Source organism: Seriola dumerili, unplaced genomic scaffold (assembly GCF_002260705.1).
Source record: "Seriola dumerili isolate Sdu_G_001 unplaced genomic scaffold, Sdu_1.0 BDQW01000025.1, whole genome shotgun sequence".
Classification (NCBI taxonomy): Eukaryota; Metazoa; Chordata; class Actinopteri; order Carangiformes; family Carangidae; genus Seriola; species Seriola dumerili.
The window spans coordinates 9828039-9849445 of NW_019174280.1; the positions used below are offsets into that span (position 1 = coordinate 9828039).

General features: G+C 40.8%; 1 protein-coding gene across 1 annotated transcript; it reads left to right on the forward strand.

Annotated features, from left to right (window-relative positions):
* The first annotated feature begins 1043 nt into the window (after positions 1 to 1043).
* Positions 1044 to 19986, forward strand: med23 (mediator complex subunit 23). Its single transcript, XM_022768870.1, has 30 exons — positions 1044 to 1191; positions 2489 to 2520; positions 2738 to 2825; positions 2915 to 3039; positions 3404 to 3515; positions 4081 to 4179; positions 4326 to 4427; positions 4542 to 4611; positions 5016 to 5128; positions 5230 to 5325; positions 10440 to 10646; positions 11126 to 11269; positions 11505 to 11650; positions 11848 to 12093; positions 12248 to 12390; positions 12942 to 13116; positions 13813 to 13976; positions 14090 to 14214; positions 14333 to 14538; positions 14883 to 15063; positions 15207 to 15377; positions 15502 to 15718; positions 15885 to 15994; positions 16165 to 16291; positions 17251 to 17416; positions 17573 to 17645; positions 17752 to 17966; positions 18068 to 18188; positions 18324 to 18455; positions 19270 to 19986. The coding sequence occupies exons 1-30, from the start codon at positions 1141 to 1143 to the stop codon at positions 19486 to 19488; spliced, it is 4176 nt and encodes a 1391-aa protein (XP_022624591.1). The 5' UTR covers positions 1044 to 1140; the 3' UTR covers positions 19489 to 19986.
* Positions 19987 to 21407: the final 1421 nt, after the last annotated feature.

A 21407-nucleotide genomic window follows, 5' to 3' on the forward strand; every position in this document is an offset into this window, starting at 1 on the left:
GTCTTTCTGAATACAGATACAGGATTCATGGCTCTTATCGAGTACTGCAGTGTCACAGTATTTGTTTAGGAGGAGCAGATCAGATTACATTTTCATTTTCCTGTCCACATACTTTTGATTATTTTTGGTTTGGGCTAATGTATAATGTTGCTCTACATCTGCTGGATGTGTGAACAGTGTTACGGAGTCGTGAACTACATGTTATTAAACTAGCAGTATAATCAAATGATAAATGAACCTCCTCAATTGCCATGGACGTATTTAAGTAGTTATTGTTTACAAATCCAAAGCTGACAGCTTTTTGGTTTATATAATGACCTGTGAACAAGTAGGCACTTTTTAAAATTATTTTCAAACAGCATATATTTAAATTTACAGTGAAATCTGAACAGTGTTCTGCTGTATTCATGTCATACAGTGTCATATTGTAAACTGCAATGTAATCTGGGAGAAAAAAACAGCACTTTAAGAGAAAGCCATTATGTACAGGAATCTACTGTAAACTGTCAGTGATATGAGTTTATTTATATCAGATATGCTGATGTAGGTGACATGCAGTGATGGCAACTCTTCAGATGACAGAACAGATATAAACTAAATATTTCCAACAAACAGGAAATATGTTGCCGGGGATGAAGTGAGTTAAGCTGTGGGCTTTGACTTGAGGCCCGTTTTTTTCAGCCCATGTTTGTTTATGCAATATACAAAACATGACAAACAGACAACAACAACAACAACAGTGCTTTAACACACCCCTATAGTGGCATCTGGTGGCCAACATGTGCCACCACTACCATTAGCCTATCTGCAATTCAGAAATTATAGCTCATAGGTCAGACTTTTGTTTTCATGCCAATAACAATCACTATGATATTTGTGAAAACTGTAATTATCATACATATAATTATAGAGGCAGAGCCGCCGGAAACATACAATGATGATTAAATGAAGCGGAACAGTGCGTATTCCGTCTCTGATGTATCTCCGGATTGTTTTTGATGTTGCACCTCTCACGACGTATTCACTCCGGTGCCTGTTAGCATTTAGCTTGCTGACAGGATTGTCTGCACTCACTGAAAGCGCTAACTGGACGTATTTTTATGATGCTTCGCTAAATATTGACTCAATTTTGATGCAGATATGGCGCTTTCTATGGAGACGCAGCTCCAGAGCATCTTTGAAGATGTTGTGGTAATTTGCAGCTTTATGAACTGGTTTTAAAGCTAACACTTGTTAGCATCTCAGACAGCGTTAGCCTTGTCCTCTAACTGATGCTGGTTTTGCAGATAAATAATTCTAACAGCATTTCTAGATAGAGTTTGTTTCTATGTACATTACTTTTTCCAGCTAGCTAAAGCTGTATCAGCTGAGCTTGTAATGTTAGCCTAACGTCAATAACGGTAGGCTAGCATTTCTAAACAATGGAGGCTTAAGAAAATTGTGTTCACAAGCTCTTGAAATTAATTCATGAATTCAAGTTTGTAATCGTCATTCATTACACATTTTTAATGCGTTGACCTGCCTATTTACCTTTACAATGTATCCAATAGAAATAGTAATGACATGTTGCATATGAAATATTATTTCACTTTTCCAGCCAATTGTGAAATTTGTTGTGATTTTCACTGACTGTTATGTGTGCATCCATTCTCATCTTTTAATACTAATGTATTTAATATTAACCCAGCTTTAATATATTATGGTATTTTTATTTGCCTGCCTTGACAGTGAAAAGTAGCATTGAGAAGGGCTAATAGCATTAGATAAAGCAAGTAGTATTCCCCCTACATAGGCTATATTTGAATATCATGTACTAACGGTACTGTATCTGCATTTAAACCCCACAAGCTCTATTTAATAAGCTCTGCTGAGGTTACATATGAAGCCTGATACACTTTATTTATTCATTTATTTATTTTTTCGGCGACTGGTGGACTCCACTAAAGTCCACTTCTTTTCTCTCTTTTTTTCTTTCTCTTTTCTCTTTCTGTTGTTAATTCTTCTGTTTAACTTATTGCAACTATATTTCTAAACCTCATTTACTGCAAGTCCAAAATGCCATTCAGTCAGATTTCAGTGCCCTACAAAATGTGCAACAATGGTACGAGGGCTGAAAAATTCATTGAAATATCATCGAAATCCCATTTTTTTGGATAAAGGTCCTATGTGTCACAACATACCATAAATGAAGCAGTGTGGTCCTACAGAGATGCCCCAACCTACAAATCATATTCTCTAAATGTAAAGGAACATGCTTTGTGTACATGTTTCAGATTATGCAGATTATTTCAGATTATTTTCATATATAAATTTCATTTTTGTTCACATTGTATTTTAAGATCCCTTGTAAATGAGATGATTCATCTCAAGGATGACCATCATCATTACTAAGGTTATTATGATCGGTAAGAAAGGTGAAACTAAAGAAAAAATCTAAGGAATTGAAACATTTTTAATTAAACATTTTTCTCCTTTTTTCTCCTCTTAGAAAACTGAGATGATAGAAGAGGCCTTTGCCGGGTAAGATGACTCTAAACAAACAGACACACCCCTTCTGATGTACTATTATCATTTAATTAAATCAGGTTTTCACTTGTTTAAGAAGGCATGATAATAGTTTGTCTTATTCTGGCACTTCCATTTCAGTAGTTCAATTAGCAGAAAGACCAATGAAATATTAGAATGTAAATGTATAATGCCTTTTATTGTCTTATCCATTGAATATGTTGTGCCTTAGGATGTTTATGGACACTCCAGAGGATGAGAGGACTAAACTGATCAGTTGTCTTGGAGCCTTCAGACAATACTGGGGAACACTACCACAGGTCCCTGCACACTCAGAAATAAACACACGTTGGTATATTGAATAATTAGCTGAATGTTCTTTTGTAACTTTCTCCATGTGTCTCTGCAGGAGTCTCATGAACAGTGCGTACAATGGATAGTGCGGTTTATACACAGCCAGCACAGTCCCAAAAGAATCTCCTTCCTCTATGACTGTCTTGCAATGGCTGTGGAGACAAACCTGTTACCGCCGAGGTACAGACACAGTCACACACACTTACTTACAAATGTATACAGATATATATCTATTAATTAACACTCTGGGGCTAGACAAATTGAGTTGAGTCTATGATTATTGAGTTAATTTGTTGAGATTTACTTAGGTTTTTGCTTAGGCCCTATCACTGTCAGCTACTGCCTCAAGATATAATTAAGACAGATGAATGATCCTTATGGTTTATGATAATTCCAAAATTGAAAGTATTACTGTTCATTTATATGATAAATTAAGTCTCATTAACGCGTGTCTCTCATTAATCTGATTCTGTTTAACACAAACACATTGTGTGTTGGACTTCTTATCATCATCTGTCTAATGAATCTCTATGTCTGTCTCTAGGATGGTGTGTGTAGCTCTGATAAGCTCTGAGAGTCTAGAGTGGGACAGGACTCAGTTGTGGGCATTAACTTTCAAACTGATCCGCAAGATCATCGGAGGGGTGGACTACAAGGTCTCTGACACACACACACACACACACACACACACATACAAGCACAGCTGAGCCATCATTCCTCATGTAATCTTTGCATTGTTGTTGTTTTTTTTTAATACATATATATATATATATATATATATATATATACAGTATATATATGATTTTTTTGACACTGTTAGAACATCAGCCTCGAAATGGTTTTCAGTGCTCATGTAGCTGTAGTGAACATTTCTCCTGAAATGCTGTCAGCTGGAGGTCATGCTGACACTACAAGAGGTCACTTGCCAGATACAACAGAGTTTGTTGACTCTATTTGGAGACTCTTGTTGACAGAGAGAACAGGCCTGCAGCAGGAAATTCCAAACCATATCAAACGATGGGAAGTGTTATAAGATGTTACAAATTAATCTAAAAATTCCAGTATGTTTTCTAGAGACTTGCTGGCCTTATTGGGTATCACAAAAAATGTCAGTTTCCTCCAGCATGTTGAGCTTTTGGGTCAGACATGTGTTAAAACTGAGGTCTTAAATCACTGATTAGTCTTAATCTTAAAGTGTGTGTGTGTATGTTTGTGTTTCAGGGTGTCCGGGACCTGTTGAAAGCTGTCCTGGATAAAATTCAGACCATTCCTACCACTGTCAGCTCAGCAATAGTCCAGCAGCTCTTGGCTGCCAGAGAGGTACCTATCATTACATCTTTTACTTTTTGAATTTAATTAATTGGAATTTCTTTGTATTTGATTGCTTGCTAGAATTATTTTCTATAAGCACACAACACCTAGCAGTTTAATGTTTAATTTTGTTTCAATATTTGTGTGTATTTTAGGTAGTAGAGTATATCCTGGACAGAAATGCCTGCCTCCTGCCAGCCTACTTTGCCATTACAGAAATCAGAAAACTGTATCCAGAGGGACAGTTGTCACACTGGGTAAGTGTATGTTCCTTGTGTGTTTTCTGTGCAGCTACTGTATATGTGTATATCTAACACTCTTTCTCTCTTATTGTGTCTTCTGTCCATTTGTTTTGTCTCTCCAATTTGCAGCTTCTAGGCAGTTTGATATCAGACTTTGTGGACAGTTTCAGACCCACAGCAAGAATCAACTCTATCTGTGGTAAGAGGCACATACACACACACACACACACACAGACACACACACACACACACACACACACACACACACACACTGGATCCTTACAGAATATTGATCAAAAAGAGCAAGATCTCAGAGTTCTGTGGTTCTCAAGGGTTCTCGTTTTTTCTGATTGTTTCTCCTTTTCATGCTTTAATGAAGTTCATTCCTTTTTTAAACCAAAATATAATCTAAAGGGAAAAGCAGTAGAAAATAAGTGACTAAAATAAACAACTATAAAGACACAAGAAGAGATTTAGGCAGTTTCTATTGAGTGCTCTGTGGCTAACTCCACTCATACATGTATACCACTTGCCACAGATTTATGAATTGTTCTCACATTAAGTACATAATACAGATCATGTATGTGATGTGTGTGTCTGCAGGACGATGTAGCCTGTTACCAGTAGTGAATAACAGCGGGGCGATCTGTAACTCCTGGAAATTAGACCCCACTACTCTCCGCTTCCCCCTGAGAGGCATGCTGCCCTTTGACAAGGTAACATTTGTTCTTACGCACACTTCACACACCAATGCACACATTCCCAGAAGCAGTAATAATGTGGGGTTTTTTTTGTTTTTTTGTTTTTTTGGATCTAGGACCTGTTTGAACCACAGACAGGTTTACTGCGCTATGTGCTTGAACAGCCGTACTCAAGAGAGATGGTGTGCAACATGTTAGGACTCAACAAACAGGTAAAACATCCTCTCCTTCTGCTTCTGCTCCTTTGCTTCCACAGCATACCAGGGCCTCCGCCTGCCGTCACTTTTCCTTTCCCTTTCACTCTCTTTACCGACTCTCCCCTTTCTTTATCATTTTTGCCATCCCATTCTCTGCTCCTGCTGTTCCCAACACCTCTTCCTCCTTTTTTATTCTTGTCTCCTCTGCTGCTCCTAGTCTGTTGTTCTTTTTTCTCTCTACCTCATCTGGCTCATGTCTTAGTTTGCTGTTTCTCTTCATCTTTACTTGTGTCTTTCCTTTTTTATTTCTCCTCTTCTCCTCACCCTTTTCTCCCTTGAACCCCTCTCCTTCCTTGTTACCCTAGTAACACAGCTATAAAGACCATATGTAAAGCAAGCCAATGCTGTGAGCTTGACCCATAATGCACTGGTGTTAGTTTGCCCTGTTGGGTTCATGCAGTTTCAACTCAGCCCATCTCATCGAGCGCAGCCATCGACACATTTTGATCAGTTACTGTTGTGTCCAGACAGTTTGTTGCTAACAGAAAGCAATAATCAATGCTGTATATTGGATTTTCTTCATATTTTAACCATGGACAAATAACCCAGAAGCTGGTTTGCATGTTTGAATTGGCTGAGTTGATCCTAACTGTGCTGAACGGACAGTGAACAACCTAGCTCCTTAGTCACCACTTTCTCTCTCTGTCTCTCCTTTTTCCCCCTCTCTGTTTCTTTCTCCCTCTGTCTTTGTTTCTCTCTCTTTTCTCCTCTGGTTGTGTGTTGTGTTTGTCTGTCTCTCTGCCATGCGCTCTCTAGACTCTGAACATTGCCCAGGTATGTCGTTGTTCCTCTTCCTGGTCACCTGACCTACCAGCTAACCGGCCCATTGGACGCTTAGCTTTTTAGGCACACTGATGTCTTAGAAGTGGGAAGGTGGACAAAAAAAAAAAAGAAAAAAAAAAGCTGAAATGGAGTAAAGGGAAATGCCACAGAGCTTGAAATGATCACAGCAGGGCTTCTTAGAGATATACCGAATAGAAAGAGAGATGTGGCCGCATAAAGACACAGACAGATAAACAGGTAGATAAAAGTATGATAGACAGGCAGCAGATATTAAAATATGTTGTACAACTCTGGATTAATTGAACTAGCTGACACTGTGGATTCACTGGACTGCTCTTTTGTTTGTATTTAGTCTCAGCCATTTTACACAGTCTATGGTTCCATCTGATAACCTGACATTAAGTGTTTCTGACTTAAACCCCTGCTGTTGACATTTCAAGTCCTGCTGCACTGCATGTGTGGATGTAGTCTGGTCTGTGCCTGTTGTTGGCGAGGTCCTCTCGTGTCTGACCCAATGCTGCTACTTTGTTGCACTGACCTGGGCAAAACTAAACTATTTTGACTAAGTGGTGGTCTTCATTTGGGCATTATTATATGTTGTTATTATAATTGTTGTGTAATCATATTAATTAGCTGAAAACAGTCTGGCAAATCAAGACACTTAACAGCTATCTTGCCAGCCTACCATATAACAAAATTGTATAGTGTAAATATAGTGTAATAAGCTAGACAGTAGTAGCAGGAAGATTGTGCACCACTTACAGCAAAGACAAATATCAGAAAGTCTACAGGTCAATTAATTATTATTGAATTATTCATTCATTTTTCGGTATGCACAGGACAGGTTGGTTGGATTTTGGTTTTACATAGCACTAAACTATGATGAGTTGAATTACAGTCTGCATTTGCAGTTGATGGATCTTAAAAATGACTTTGTCTCACTGACATGTCTTCTACTTTCAGTCCAAACTAACTTTTGATGCTTTATTGTTGCAAGACATTAGCAAACCTAATTAACCTAATGCAAATTGTGTGATCCAAAATGATCAAGGCTTGTAATTTGTAATAGTCATGCTCTGCTAATGCCGCTCCTTTATAAACTGACTTATTCTCCAAAGAAAACCTCTTGGTTACTGATAGGTTGATGTTTGTAGTATTAAAAAGTTTCAAGCTTTGATCACAGCAAATAAATAAAAAGAAAAAGAAGACATGGAAAGTGTGATTCACAAAGCCAAATCCTCCGCACAGTGAGTTTTCACTCAGTTTTCTTGTGTTTGAGCAGTGTTTTGCCCAGGTCGGCTGATGAGTGACTCTGATTGGCTGTCTGACTGGATGAGTGAACTCTGACGTGTGTTGCATGATGTTCACTGGTTAATGATGCGCATTAATGAAAGACGACAATAGTTGTTTGGGGTTTGTTTCAGTTTGTACCTTGATGATTGTTAGTGAGCCACTTCGTCAACTTCAAGTAGCTTCCAGTGGGACTGAAAACGTGAGGGAGACTTGTTTTTTTTTTTTGTGGATAATCTTATGTCCATCACAAAAGCTCCTCTTATGGTGATAAATAGGATAAAATGTTGAAATGAATGCTAATGAAAAGTGCTTAACCTGCAGGTTGATAGCCAAGGATATTTCCTCAAAAAGTGTGGCATAGCAAATGCAGCAATAATCGACTTACATGTCATGTTGCTCTCTGAATTTTTTATCAATAGTTCACAGACCAAAATTATACAGTTCAGCTAGACACCCAGATATTATCCAAAATTACACATTTGTCATGATGACCTGACGAGGTATACTAAGCTCTAGCCTTGCCTCTGTTACCAGGATTATGAAATTCAAAACACAAGAGTCAGACATTGACTGTCAGTGGCAGACAGTTGGCCATGTTTACTTGCTTTACAAGCAATTACCAGCAGTGATTACGACTGGTGGCTGACTGATAATCAAGTAGAGAAAAATGATTAATTGTGGAGAAAGTTACACTTAAATTGTATTTGACGCAGATGCGGTCCTGTGTTTTTAGCTTGTTAGGGGCTAGAATAAACAAAGTTGCCATTGGTTGGGATGTTGGTAGATGATAGGTGAGATTATAGACCAGCCACTGGTGTGGTTTTTGTTGGCAGGACACTGGTGTTTGGACATAACTAGGTAAGCTGTTTGGCTCATAGTAGATGTGGACCCTTCTCTCTTTCTCTCCATCTCTCTCTCTGACCTTCTCTCTCTTTCTGTGTGTGTTTTGGGGCAGGGGAAGAGACGTGACGTCAGCTTCACAGCTCCTCTTTGTCTTCCCAAGCACATCACTTCCCCACCTTCCCAAACCCTGTTAGCCTGCATGCGGGAATGTGTTGCACCGTTTGGTTCAGTTTGGTGTTTAGTGCTATGTCGTGCTGTTCTGTGCCATGTTGTACTGCTCTGTGCTGTGCTGTGCTGTGCTGTGCTGTGCTGTGCTGTGCTGTGCTGTGCTGTGCTGTGCTGTGCTGTGCTGTGCTGTGCTGTGCTGTGCTGTGCTGTGCTGTTCAGTCCCTTGCTATGTTTTGTCCCAGTTGAATGAAAAGGGCTTTGTTAAGTCCTGAAGTGCAGAGATCCTCACTCCTGCTCTGTCACTACTGGGTGAAGTTACTTTCTCCATGAAATTGCGGTGCATAGAGCTTCAATCCAGTATTGGTTTATAGTGCCATGTCTACACAGTCTTCCACATTGTATGCCAACTCTAGCCCACACAGAAGTATGTACTCGGTCCACATTCGAACATGGACTGTGTTAACTGTACTACATGGCCTTGGGGCTTTGAAATCTTGTTAACGTGCCTCCCCCGCCTCCCCCTCTCTCCAGCTATTTTTCTGACTTTCTCTTGATTCCCTTCCCCTCTTTCCTTTCGCCTCCTGTCTTTCATTGAAAGTCCCCTGTACACATGAAACTCACAACATTGCTGGTTCAGTTGCCCCTGTGACGTTCACATATCATACAGTTCTATTCTATATGGAAACATGTTGTTCTTGCATGATATGATAATTCCAGAAAACCAGGTTATACTTCCCACAAGACCTCAGCTGAGCTCAGTTTTACTTTTGTGTTATAATATATCGGCATTAATACTGTCTTTATTTATTAAAGGACAATCCGATGAATCAACATAAATAACTAAATAAATGTGCTGTTGTTAACCACCAAGCTAGTTTTCAACTGCAGTCCTTTGGCGAGATGTTCTCAAAACAGTTACCTCCTTGCAATGTCAAAGTTTAGACAAGATTTGACTTGCATAGATTGTGGGTGTAATGCTGATTGGCAATTACCCATAAGCATGTGAAATTTCTTTTCTGATTGGTTTCCTCATTCTATGTAAAACCTTCAAAATAGAGAGCTGCAAACCTTTTACATGCCCTGGAGCTGTAGCAGACGATTTGATGGAGATCTTACTTGGTCCAAATCAGAATGAGGTAGCGCTGTTCTGATACCGATACTAGTTCTGGAAATGCCTCCGATACTGCCTAAAATATCAGGTATCAGCAAGTACTCAAGTCTATGTACAAATCTGATACCCCGCAATATATTAGTGTAGGAAGTGTTATTTGTTTTTTTATGATTGACAGTTAATTGGATAATATAAGCAAGATTTATTGTATTCATGCATCTGTTCATGTTTTACAAATGGTTTAACCTGAGCATTACTGCACAACAATGACAGCAATTATAACACATCCATACAGGGTTAGCAGTATACAGCTGTCAATTTTTTTTAACACAGTGGTATCGGATCAGTACTCGGACAGATACACAAGTTCAGGTAGAGGAATTGGTATCGGGAAGGAAAAAAATGGTATCAGAAAATCTCTACAATGAGGCAAATTCCTGGAGCTATGTGGAGACATAAGTTTAGCTCCCACTCGTCCAGAATAACATCACAGGAAGATACCAGAACATCTGGAGATGAAGGTAAATGGAGATGGGGTCAGAGGAAGGTTTACCCAGCTGACAGAGGCAGGAAGGAGATGCAGTCCTGCATGCAAGGGATGGGAAGAGGTTTTATACGTCAATTTGACTGCTCGACCATCTATTAACATTAAACTTTGTATGTGAAGTATATTGATGATAACCTTCCTCTCATTCTCTCCCTCCCTCTGTCTTGCTGTCTTTCTTCTCCCCTCCTTTCCCTCTGTCTTTATGTGTTTGCTTCACCCCTCTTTCTTTCTTGGACGTCTTTCCTCCCTTTTCTCTGTTTAACCTCCTCTCTCTCCTGCCCACTGTTCTCTTTATCCTTTAACACTCCCCTCCTCCCCTGACAGCATAAGCAGCGTTGCCCGGTGCTAGAGGAGCAGCTGGTGGACCTGGTGGTGTACGCCATGGAGCGCTCTGAGACTGAGGAACACTTTGACGCCGACATCGGAGGAACTAGCCAGCTGCTGTGGCAGCACCTCTCCTCTCAGCTCATCTTCTTTGTGCTGTTTCAGTTTGCAAGTTTCCCGCACATGGTGCTGTCGTTACATCAAAAGGTGAGGAGGAAGACGGGAGGCAGGAAGGCTTAATGAGCCCACTAATAAATGATTGGATTGCAGTCACACAGATGAAAAACACATACAATAAGTGTAATCTTAAAGCCACTTAAGAGGATGGTGTGTTGAAACATATTATTGATAGTGTAAATCTTCAATGAATCTGATAAAGGTAATTATATTTACACTGCAAGTCAAGCAGTTTGCAGGCAGCCCCGGTGGTAACAGCTGAATTTCTAATATTCAATGGAGAATTAAGTGTACTCCAGTCACATACATACAACCTTTAGTTCAGTAAATACTGTGCCAGCTCTCTGGCCTCTCTAACTCCTGTATGTACAGTAGAAAATGCAGGGCAAGAAAGTAGAATATCATTTAAAACTGTATTTATTATTAAAGTTATGAAATCTCAGCTCATGTGATCTTTTTTGTTGAGCATTTCTTTAGTATTTCCTTCTTTCACCCCTTTCCTCTTGCAGCTTGCGGGCAGAGGTCTGATTAAAGGGAGAGATCACCTGATGTGGGTCTTGCTACAGTTCATATCAGGAAGCATTCAGAAGAACGCCTTGGCTGACTTCCTGCCTGTCATGAAGCTCTTCGACCTGCTTTACCCAGAAAAAGAGGTTCACATCTGCTAAGAAATTATCTTGATTTACTATGATTATTATCACTTTTGCCCCATTTTAATTGATCATTTCTTGTCTTTTGCACTGTGTGTCTTGTTTCAAATGTTTTCTTATGCAGAATGTTTTTATTTGGCAGCTGTAGAAGTTATTGTTATTGGTAGTTTTCTCTTGTTAACAACTTTATAGGCAGCACTAACAGATTTATCTGTGTTTTTTCTTCTCTCACTTTCAGTGCATCCCAGTTCCTGACATTAACAAGCCTCAGTCCACTCATTCCTTTGCCATGACCTGTATCTGGATCCACCTTAACCGCAAAGCTCAGAATGACAACTCCAAACTGCAGATCCCCATACCGCACTCTCTGAAACTACACCATGAGTGCGTATCTTTAAAATTCTGTACCATGAAGTGTTTGCTTTGCTTCACTACCTTTTTTAAAACTGTGCTCAACCATAAGAGTGTGCTTCCAAACTGTACCACAAATGAACCCAGTAAATAGTGAAATAAAATCAAGCTAACCGTGAGATCTGCTGTGTAACATGATGACCCGGCCTCTACCCCTCCCTGTCTGTTAGGTTTCTCCAGCAGTCGCTGCGTAACAAGACTCTGGGCATGTCCGACTATAAGATCGCCCTGCTGTGTAACGCCTACAGCACAAACTCCGAGTGCTTCACGCTGCCGATGGGCGTCCTCGTAGAGACCATCTATGGAAACGGATCTATGAGGATCAACCTGCCTGGCACCAACTGTATGGCATCAGGATCTGTCACACCACTGCCCATGAACCTGCTGGATTCACTCACAGTACATGCAAAGATGAGGTAGGGAGAATGGAGATGAAGATGAGGGGAAAATGAGATGCCTCATTGTTTGTATAGATACTGTTTAGAAGGACAGATGATGAATTTGACAGATTATTTTACTCATGTCTTCCTCTGCGTCTTTGTAAGTCTCAGTCTGCCTGTCTGTCTCCAGTCTGATCCACAGCATCGCCACACGGGTGATAAAGTTGGCCCATGCCAAATCCAGCACTGCTCTGGCCCCTGCCCTGGTAGAAACATACAGCAGGCTGTTGGTCTATATGGAGATCGAGTCATTGGGCATCAAAGGATTCATTAGTGAGTACATTCTGATTCATTTTTTTTGGGCGCTGTCACAGTGTTCAGAAGCTCAGACTATCCAGCAGTGAGGAATAGAAGCAGGAAAAAAGATTTGAAAAAAGGCAAGAAAAATGATTAGGACATTTGATGAACTTGTATCGTTTACACTCACAGGCTTCATATCTTTAACTGGTGTAAAGCAGCGTTAAATTAAACTGACGCTAGTTTAAATCAATCTGTATTTGCATCTGGCTGGAGATTCTTTAGAGATGCCTCAGTATTTCCAAAGCCAGTTTGTTACAAAAGAAACTACACAGCTTTACCATAAATAGAAAATAATACAAACAAATCAAATTTGTGTGTGGTGGTGGATATGCATTAATGTTTATGCCTGAGAGACAAAACCAAAGCAATCAAAATCTGTCTTTATGCGTCCACTATGTTTTCAGAATTTATAAAAGTGCCCAGCATGTTCTCGCCAAGTTTGTCAGTACTGCTTGGGTTGCATTTTGAGCAGACTGAATCAGAACAATTGTGTTTAACATCAGTCTGTCTCTCTGTCTGTTCAGGCCAGCTGTTGCCCAATGTGTTTAAGTCTCATGCTTGGGGAATCCTTCACACTTTGCTGGAGATGTTCAGCTACAGGATGCACCACATCCAGCCGCACTACAGAGTCCAGCTACTGAGTCATCTGCACAGTCTGGCTGCCGTGCCCCAGACCAACCAGAATCAGCTGCATCTGTGGTAATGTGCACACACACATTCACACATATCCAAGATACTTACTTTATATCACTACACAATACTGTCACTATTGATCGACTATTACTACTAAAATTCAAATCAAACTTCACAGCACACAAGATTGTATGAGGAAACAGCTGCTCCAGAACTGCAGTGTTTGCAGTTTAAGCTTCACTCTAAGATGTTGACGATGATCGGAATTTGACCACATTGTTTAACCTTGTGTGTAGTGGACTTCCTGTCATCATCTGCACAGATTAAAACTTAAAAGCAAAGTCACAGAGTGGTCGACTTTAAGGTTTTATTGTTGCTACAATGAACTATATATATATATATATGTAGATTATTGTTTCATTCACTATTGTTTGTCTCAGTTCCAGTCACAAATACCAATGCCATTAGGATTTCTACTGTAAAAAATGATAATCATGTTGAGTTATTGATCTAACATCTCGAGTATAGGTGGTTTACATATTAACCTTACAATACAATGTGATATCCGACAGAAACACCCCGAACTACATAGAAAATACAACAAAATTCAACCAACACTTTGCTATAGCACATGTATGTGTTTTTTTTATTGTGTCCACCTCCTATAATTACAACTGAGGATTGAAAAAGACTAAAGAAATTTCAAGGCTTCTGATGGTGTCTCTAGTTGTCTTATGTCTATGTCTTTGTGCCTTTCTTTAGTGTTGAGAGCACAGCTCTGCGGCTGATCACAGCGTTGGGGAGTTCGGAGGTACAGCCCCAGTTCACCCGCTTCCTCAACGACCCAAAGACGGTTCTGTCAGCGGAGTCTGAGGAACTGAACCGAGCCCTGATCCTCACCTTGGCCAGAGCCACACACGTCACTGGTAGCACTCACTCTGGATTTACTTCTTTAGATATTTCTTCTCTTGAGGTTTATTTGAATTGTCTGTCCCTGTTTCCTGTGCCATAAGGTCACCCACTTTGTGTTTGTATGAAGACTTTTTCACAGGGTCTGACTCCATCCATGGGACTTGGTGTAAAGACATTCTCCAGACCATCATGACCTTCACGCCTCATAACTGGGCCTCACACACTCTGTCCTGTTTCCCTGCTCCACTACAGGTGCAAATATGGTCACTTTGGCATGGATGACACTGACAAACTCAAAGTATATATATTATTGTTTTCTTAAATCAGATTCCTCCCGTTATAATGACTCCCACCCCTTCATTTCCTTCAGGCCTTCTTCAAGCAGAACAACGTCCCTCAGGAGTCTCGTTTCAACCTGAAGAAGAACGTGGAAGAGGAGTACAGGAAGTGGAAGTCCATGGCCAATGAGAACGACATCATTACCCACTTCTCTATGCAGGGCTCTCCCCCACTCTTCCTCTGTCTGCTGTGGAAGATGCTGCTGGAGACGGACCACATTAACCAGATAGGCTTCAGGTGGACTCTCATTATTTTGTGTCCCTATAATAAGACCCAGCACTTACACATTTACACAAACATGTACTTAGTATATACGTTTTCTACACGTGTCTACAGTGTTTATTTTCTCACAACACTGAACACCAGTAATGACAGCTGATACTGGTTATATTTCCATGAGACACCACTATCATATGTGGTAATGATGCATCTCACCACTGATGTTGAAGCATTTTAGATTCACACTAATTGGCGAGAGGTCTCTAAACAACATCTGTAGCTAATTGGTCCAGTGGGAGAATACAGAAGTTGTGCGGTTGTGGGATGATGATCTAACTGTAGCCTGACTCCTTATCCCTCAGGGTCTTGGAGCGTATCGGGGCTCGTGCGCTTGTGGCTCATGTGCGCACATTTGCGGACTTCCTTGTCTATGAGTTCTCAACCTCGGCAGGCGGACAGCAGCTCAACAAGTGCATCGAAATACTCAACGACATGGTCTGGAAATACAACATAGTCACACTGGACAGACTCATTCTGTGTCTGGTAAGGACAAGCTTGTGTACAGAGAAATATAATGGGTTATTTAATAGAACACACACACACACACATATTATATGCTTCTCTTTATATCTCCTGTAAATCTGACAAAGACTTTGCGTCATTCTGCTCTTCTCTTCTCCCTCCAGGCGATGCGTAGCCATGAGGGCAACGAAGCTCAGGTTTGCTACTTCATAATCCAGCTGCTGCTGCTGAAGCCCAACGACTTCAGAAACCGAGTCAACGATTTTGTGAAGGAGAACGCCCCCGAGCACTGGCTCCAGAGTGACTGGCACAACAAACACATGAGCTACCACAAGGTACACAAAAAAACCAAAGTGAAATTAAATTGTGAAAGATCTCGTTTTTAAAAACACAAAATTAAAATTGTAAAATTATTGTGACGTAGCTCTGTTAAAAAGTTATTTGTTGTTCTCCTTTCAGAAATACCCAGAGAAACTGTATTTTGAGGGTCTTGCAGACCAAGTCAACCCTCCCATGCAGCTCCAGCCACAGTACCTGCCAATCTACTTCGGCAACGTGTGTCTGCGCTTCCTGCCCGTCTTTGACATCGTCATCCACCGCTTCCTGGAGCTTCTCCCCGTCTCCAAGTCTTTGGAAACGCTGCTGGATCATCTAGGAGGGCTGTACAAGTTCCATGGTGAGTAAGACTGTCTAAAAATGCAGGGCTATGTAGAAAGAAAGAGCAATAGCAATAAATGTGTGGATGAAAAATGACAAAGAGAAGAAGGGCTGTTTCCTGGGATTTGAATTCCTGAGTTTGGTTGTGCAAACTGATCTGTGTGCACTGTTGTGATTGTGTACAGACCGCCCAGTCACCTACCTGTACAACACACTTCACTACTACGAACGACACCTGAGGGACCGAACCAACCTGAAGAGAAAACTGGTGCACGCCATCATGTCTTCACTAAAGGTATGCAGAGGGAACGCACATACATCCGAGTTAATATATCAAATGTTGTAACAATTTACACGATATGTTATTTATTAAAAGCATACATGTTGTTGTCTCATTTTATATGTTGATAAATTTTATTTATTGTTATTGGTAGCAGTTTTTTTAAGAGTGTAATGTTTCTATAGGACAACCGTACCCCAGGTTGGTGCCTTAGTGAGACCTATCTGAAGTTTGGCATGAACCCCAGAGAGGACATCGTTTGGATCCCTGATGATACCTACTACTGCAAGCTGATTGGACGCCTGGTGGACAATATCCTTTATTAATCTCATCCTATTGTTAGCTGGATTTATCACTCATTATGTTTACATGCACAAAATATTCAGGTTTTTGACAATATTCCTAATAAGTTGTTTGCATGTCTAATGCATATTAATAATCCCCTAGTATTCCCGTTTACATGCAGCCATGCACACGTGATTTACTCAGATTAAAAGGTTGGCATTGGGTTATTTGCACATATCAAAAAACCTTTCTCAATGTTTTAAAATAGATGCATTTCTCCTTCCTTCGGAAATGTGGGTTTTTCTTTCGGTCATGCATCTCTACCCCAGCCTTGCAAACTGATGTCTAGTTCATATGTGTACAATGCATAGAGCTGACTGTTAACACACAAGACAAACTCCCATAAAATCTCCAGCTGAGACGCATACTCCAAATGTGCTGTGTACATGTCCAAAGAATGCTCCTAAAACCTGAATAATGTTGGCATACCCCACATGGTTTCATGTGAAAAAGGCCAGTATTTGGAATAAGCTGTTTACATGTTCCATATCAAATTCTGAATATTGTCAAGTTTGCAATAATAGTGGAATATTAGTGTGCATGTTAGTATTCTCCGTAACGACACTACCCTGATGCTGGCTAACAGAAAGTCACGGGCTTCTGGGGTACCTGAATAATATATTTCCTTTACTGCTGATACTCCCTAAATGCCACTTTGCTTTAATGTGAGACAGTAATTGTTTGTAGCTCTGCAGTTAATTTAATCTCACTTCATTTTTAGTGCAGCCAGTGGGGTTGTTACAATAGAAAAGAGTTATTGAAAGCAAGGTGGAATCTGTCAAAGTGTCTCATGTGTCAACAGCCAAACAGTGTTAAAGACGGAGAACAGACATGTAATTAAAACTGGGACTCCTAGCACTTCCCTGCCACTATTAAACCTTGTTGCCTCCTCCTGTGACGTTCACCCTCCTTAACTTCCTTCTCACCCATGGCGGGAAAGTCACCCGGTCCTTTCCCCAACTGTGACTGGAGGTTCAACGAGTTCCCCAACCCTGCGGCCCACGCCCTGCACGTCACCTGTGTGGAGCTGATGGCTTTGGCCGTGCCGGGGAAAGATGTCGGCAATGCTCTGCTCAATGTTGTGTTGAAGAGGTATGATGGACGAACAGCGCGTCACCTTCAAACAGATAACAGCTCTGATTGTTCAAGGAAAAATGATGCTAAATTTGTGCTCTAGGAAATGGTAAACAGATTTGTAGAACATTATCCATGAAAGCATCAGTTTATGTTCTCCTTTTTACCCTTCAGCCAACCCCTGGTTCCCAGAGAGACCATCACAGCTTGGATGAATGCCATTGGACTTGTGATCACTGCACTTCCTGTAAGAAAACCACACACAACAGATCTTCACAGTGCTTCATTATTTGATGAAGTCACATGGAGTTTGTTCACCATGACCACCTCTGCACCTCTTCTCTCTCTCTCAGGAGCCCTACTGGATCGTTCTCCACGACCGCATCGTGTCTGTGATCAGCTCTCCGGCCCTGACGTCAGAGACGGAGTGGGCCGGCTTTCCCTTCGCCTTGCTGGACTTCACAGCCTGCCACCAGAGCTACAGTGAAATGAACTGCAGTTATGTGCTCGCGTTGGCACACGCTGTCTGGCATCACTCATCCATCGGACAACTGTCTCTGATACCCAAGTAAGGAGGTCTTCGGTCTCTCTTGCTCTTTAGGTCCTTTTCATGATTTTTAGCCTAGCATCATTTCTGATTGTCGTGTCATTATAAATCTATGTGTGTAGATTCCTGTCAGAGACTCTGAAGCCCATCGTCCAGACGGAGTTCCAGTTGCTCTACGTGTATCACCTGGTGGGGCCGTTCCTGCAGCGCTTCCAACAGGAGAGGACGCGATGCATGTTGGAGGTACACACACAAGTTTGATTAAAGATGCTTTAGATGAGAATTGTTACATCTGAAAAAATGCATAATTGTGCATTATAACGTTCCCTTTATTTCAAGTTTGACGCATATATTCCTGTGTGCTTGTGCGTGTTTCAGATTGGCGTGGCCTTCTATGAGATGCTCCAGGCGGTCGACCAACACTGCCAACATCTCAGCTACATGGACCCAATCTGTGATTTCCTCTATCACATTAAATACATGTACACTGGAGACAGTGTGAAGGAGCAGGTAAGCTTAAGTCTGTGTTTTAAATGGAAAATTAATTAACTTGAAACCCAATAACCTGTTCTATTACTTTGACAGGTTGTCATTATAGCTTTTTGCTTAGGTACACAAGCATGTTTTTCTAAAGGGAACAAAAAGTAAGTAAATAGTGATGAAAATAATACAACAGTACAAAAAAAACTGACAAAATATAACTGGTAAAAATACTAAAAACAGACAAATGGAGACCTTTGTCACACAGCTTTCAAGTAAGATGACATCCATGAACTCGCTGCTCCTCAGGAGACAGTTTTGTGTTTCAATTTTCCATTTTTAGTTTGAATCTGTCACCCCCTGTGCAGCAAGACAAATCCCCATGAGTCAATTAGAGGAGATGAAACTGTAGCTTCACTTTGTGCTCGAAGCTTAGACAAGTGTACTTTATATCAGCCTTTCAAATCATTAATTTAATGGACAAAGCCACTATTGTACACTCAGAACAGTCTTTATTCAAGCTATACGCATCCTTTTTTTGGGGGGTTGTGGTTCGAAACCAGTGATTTTATATATATATATATATATATATATATATATATATAAATGAATGTGATATTGTGTTGAACTGGTAATTCCACTTTATCTTAATTTTACTACTGCTTCAGAGATTTAACTGTGCAGGTGAGCTTAAACCCAAACAACATCATGTTTGTGGTATTTGTTATTTTTCCTCACTTTCCCTATGAGTCGTCATTATTTTCCTTCTTTTCAAATGATCCTTCTGTCAACATCTGTGTTGACCTCTCTGCCTCCATCTCCATCTGTCTCCATCTTTCTCTAGGTGGAGAAAATCATCATGACTTTGCGTCCGGCCATGAAGCTGCGTCTGCGCTTCATCACACACAGCAGCAAGATAGAGACCTCTTCATCGGCTGCCACTGCCACCTCCACTTCCACCCCCTCCTCCTCCTCCGCCCCTCAGCCCCCTCCCTCCTCACTCTCGTCGTCCTCTGCTGCCGCCTCGCCCTCCTCCACACAGCACACACACACGCCGATGTAGGCAGCCTAGGTAAACACAAAAACAGTTACAATCATGAGGAAGGACGTCTACACGCACAGCGCAGTCAGATATGTTGTTTGAGTTTTTGAAACATTTTTGCATTTGTTTTTCTTTTTAACTTGGATTATTCTCAAAGTGAGGATTATACATGTTTATTGTACTTTAATAAACAAGAACACTGTAGAGCTGGTTGTCTGTCCTAATCACGAATCTTCTATTTTGTAAAACTCAACTTGTTGCAAAGTGAGAAAGCTCCTCCCCAGGAAACTCTCAAAATGTATCGCTTTGACATATTTAGAGAGTATCTGAAAAAGTGAAGGATCTCTGGCAAAACATTTATCAGAAGGAGCATCTCTATACCAACAAACTGTACATAATCTCCAGGTCTCGTTTAGTAGGGTCACAAGGAAACAGCATTTCTCACTATTATCATGACATCATTTTTTATCTTTGTCTGCAGTCATTTTTATATTGTATATTATCATTACTATTTCATTAAAAAAAAGATTTTGGTATCCTGGTTTCAGCTTTTTATTGAAGTTGTGTGTGTAGTTTGAGCCTTTTATGTACAGATGCAGAGGGAAATTACAGAAAAAGTTTTCTCCCATCATTCATCCCTCTTTGGATTACCCCACTAAAAAGCTTTTGTCTTGGGCTGCTGTTTTGTTAGTGTTGCCCTGATAACTTCAGCCTGCTGTTTTGCTGGGTGTGAATACCACACTGTCTCTGTCATTTCAGCTAACCCCCATCTCTCACTCTCTGGACAAACACTTTCTTTAGGTGAGTCACACTCGGGCAGGTCGTGACCTAGACGACCCAGTTTCTGAGAACGCTGTGCTTGCGTACCGTGCCATACAAAATACGATAGGAGCCGGACACCAGTAGGGGGAGTCCAACATTTGCGGTTGCCTTTAGTCATAACTGTTATTTCTAAAGCATAGATAGAGAGTGACGTTAGAGACCCTATTGGACTCTATGCAAGAGGTATCTCTCCAAAACATCTGAGATATCCCGTTACATTTTAGAAAACCCAGCATTGAGCCAAGAATACTTAGGCATGATTACAACATTTGGGTGATGAGTTGTATCCTGGATTTTTGCCATTTTACAATTGGCAATGAAACAAATGGTGAGAGAGACTTGATTCCAAATCCTATATCCTAGGGGTATATTTGTTGGGTCAGTAAATCAAATTATAATTAACATGGTCCCTTTGGGTATGACAGCAAGCTCGAGAAGTGAGGCATCGATGATGCTTTGAGGTCTCATTTTTCCAAAACCTGTAGGAATTTCAGATGTGAGCAAAGACAAGAAATTAAGAAAGAAAAATGGACCAGACCTGTAAAGAATCATTTAAGTTTTTTTTTTACTGCCTTCACTGGTTGAAACTTTGACCTCTTAGCGTCACTGATGGGAGTGGATGTGGGCCACCCAACCAGCACTGCACCAGATGGACGTCACCTCCACTCCATTACAAATCTGTACACAAAACTGCACCTGCTGCTTGTGCCAACCTGAATTCACTGCACGTAAACGGAATGTGAGAAATTTGAAATTTTGACGTGATGTTGCTAAAAGAATCCCTCAGGCCATGTCGGCATGGTTTTTGCCCTGTTGTCATGTTACAAGCAGAGCTACTGTTGTGGTTATAGGCCACCACCGGTGACAGCATGACACACCCAAGTGTACATTTGTACATCAATGCAGGTTAAACGCCTGTTTCTGGTGTTTTCTGACGTGGCAAAATAAGGTATCCTGATGCCAGGATGAGAGACTGTTAAATTCCCACATGAGTGTGAACACTTTGCCCACTCCCCTCCGATCAAGGCTTACCTGGAAAGATCCTTTCACAGACTGAAGTGTCACTCTTGGGTATTTTGAAGAGCGTCCTAATTCCCCTCAGCACAATATTTGAATCC

Coding starts and splice junctions, on each gene's coding strand:
- med23 (XM_022768870.1), top strand. CDS start 1,141: ATGGCGCTTTCTATGGAGACGCAGCTCCAGAGCATCTTTGAAGATGTT. Junction 14,539..14,882: donor ATTAACCAGATAGGCTTCAG/GTGGACTCTCAT, acceptor CTTATCCCTCAG/GGTCTTGGAGCGTATCGGGG. Junction 16,292..17,250: donor GATTGGACGCCTGGTGGACA/ATATCCTTTATT, acceptor CTTCCTTCTCAC/CCATGGCGGGAAAGTCACCC.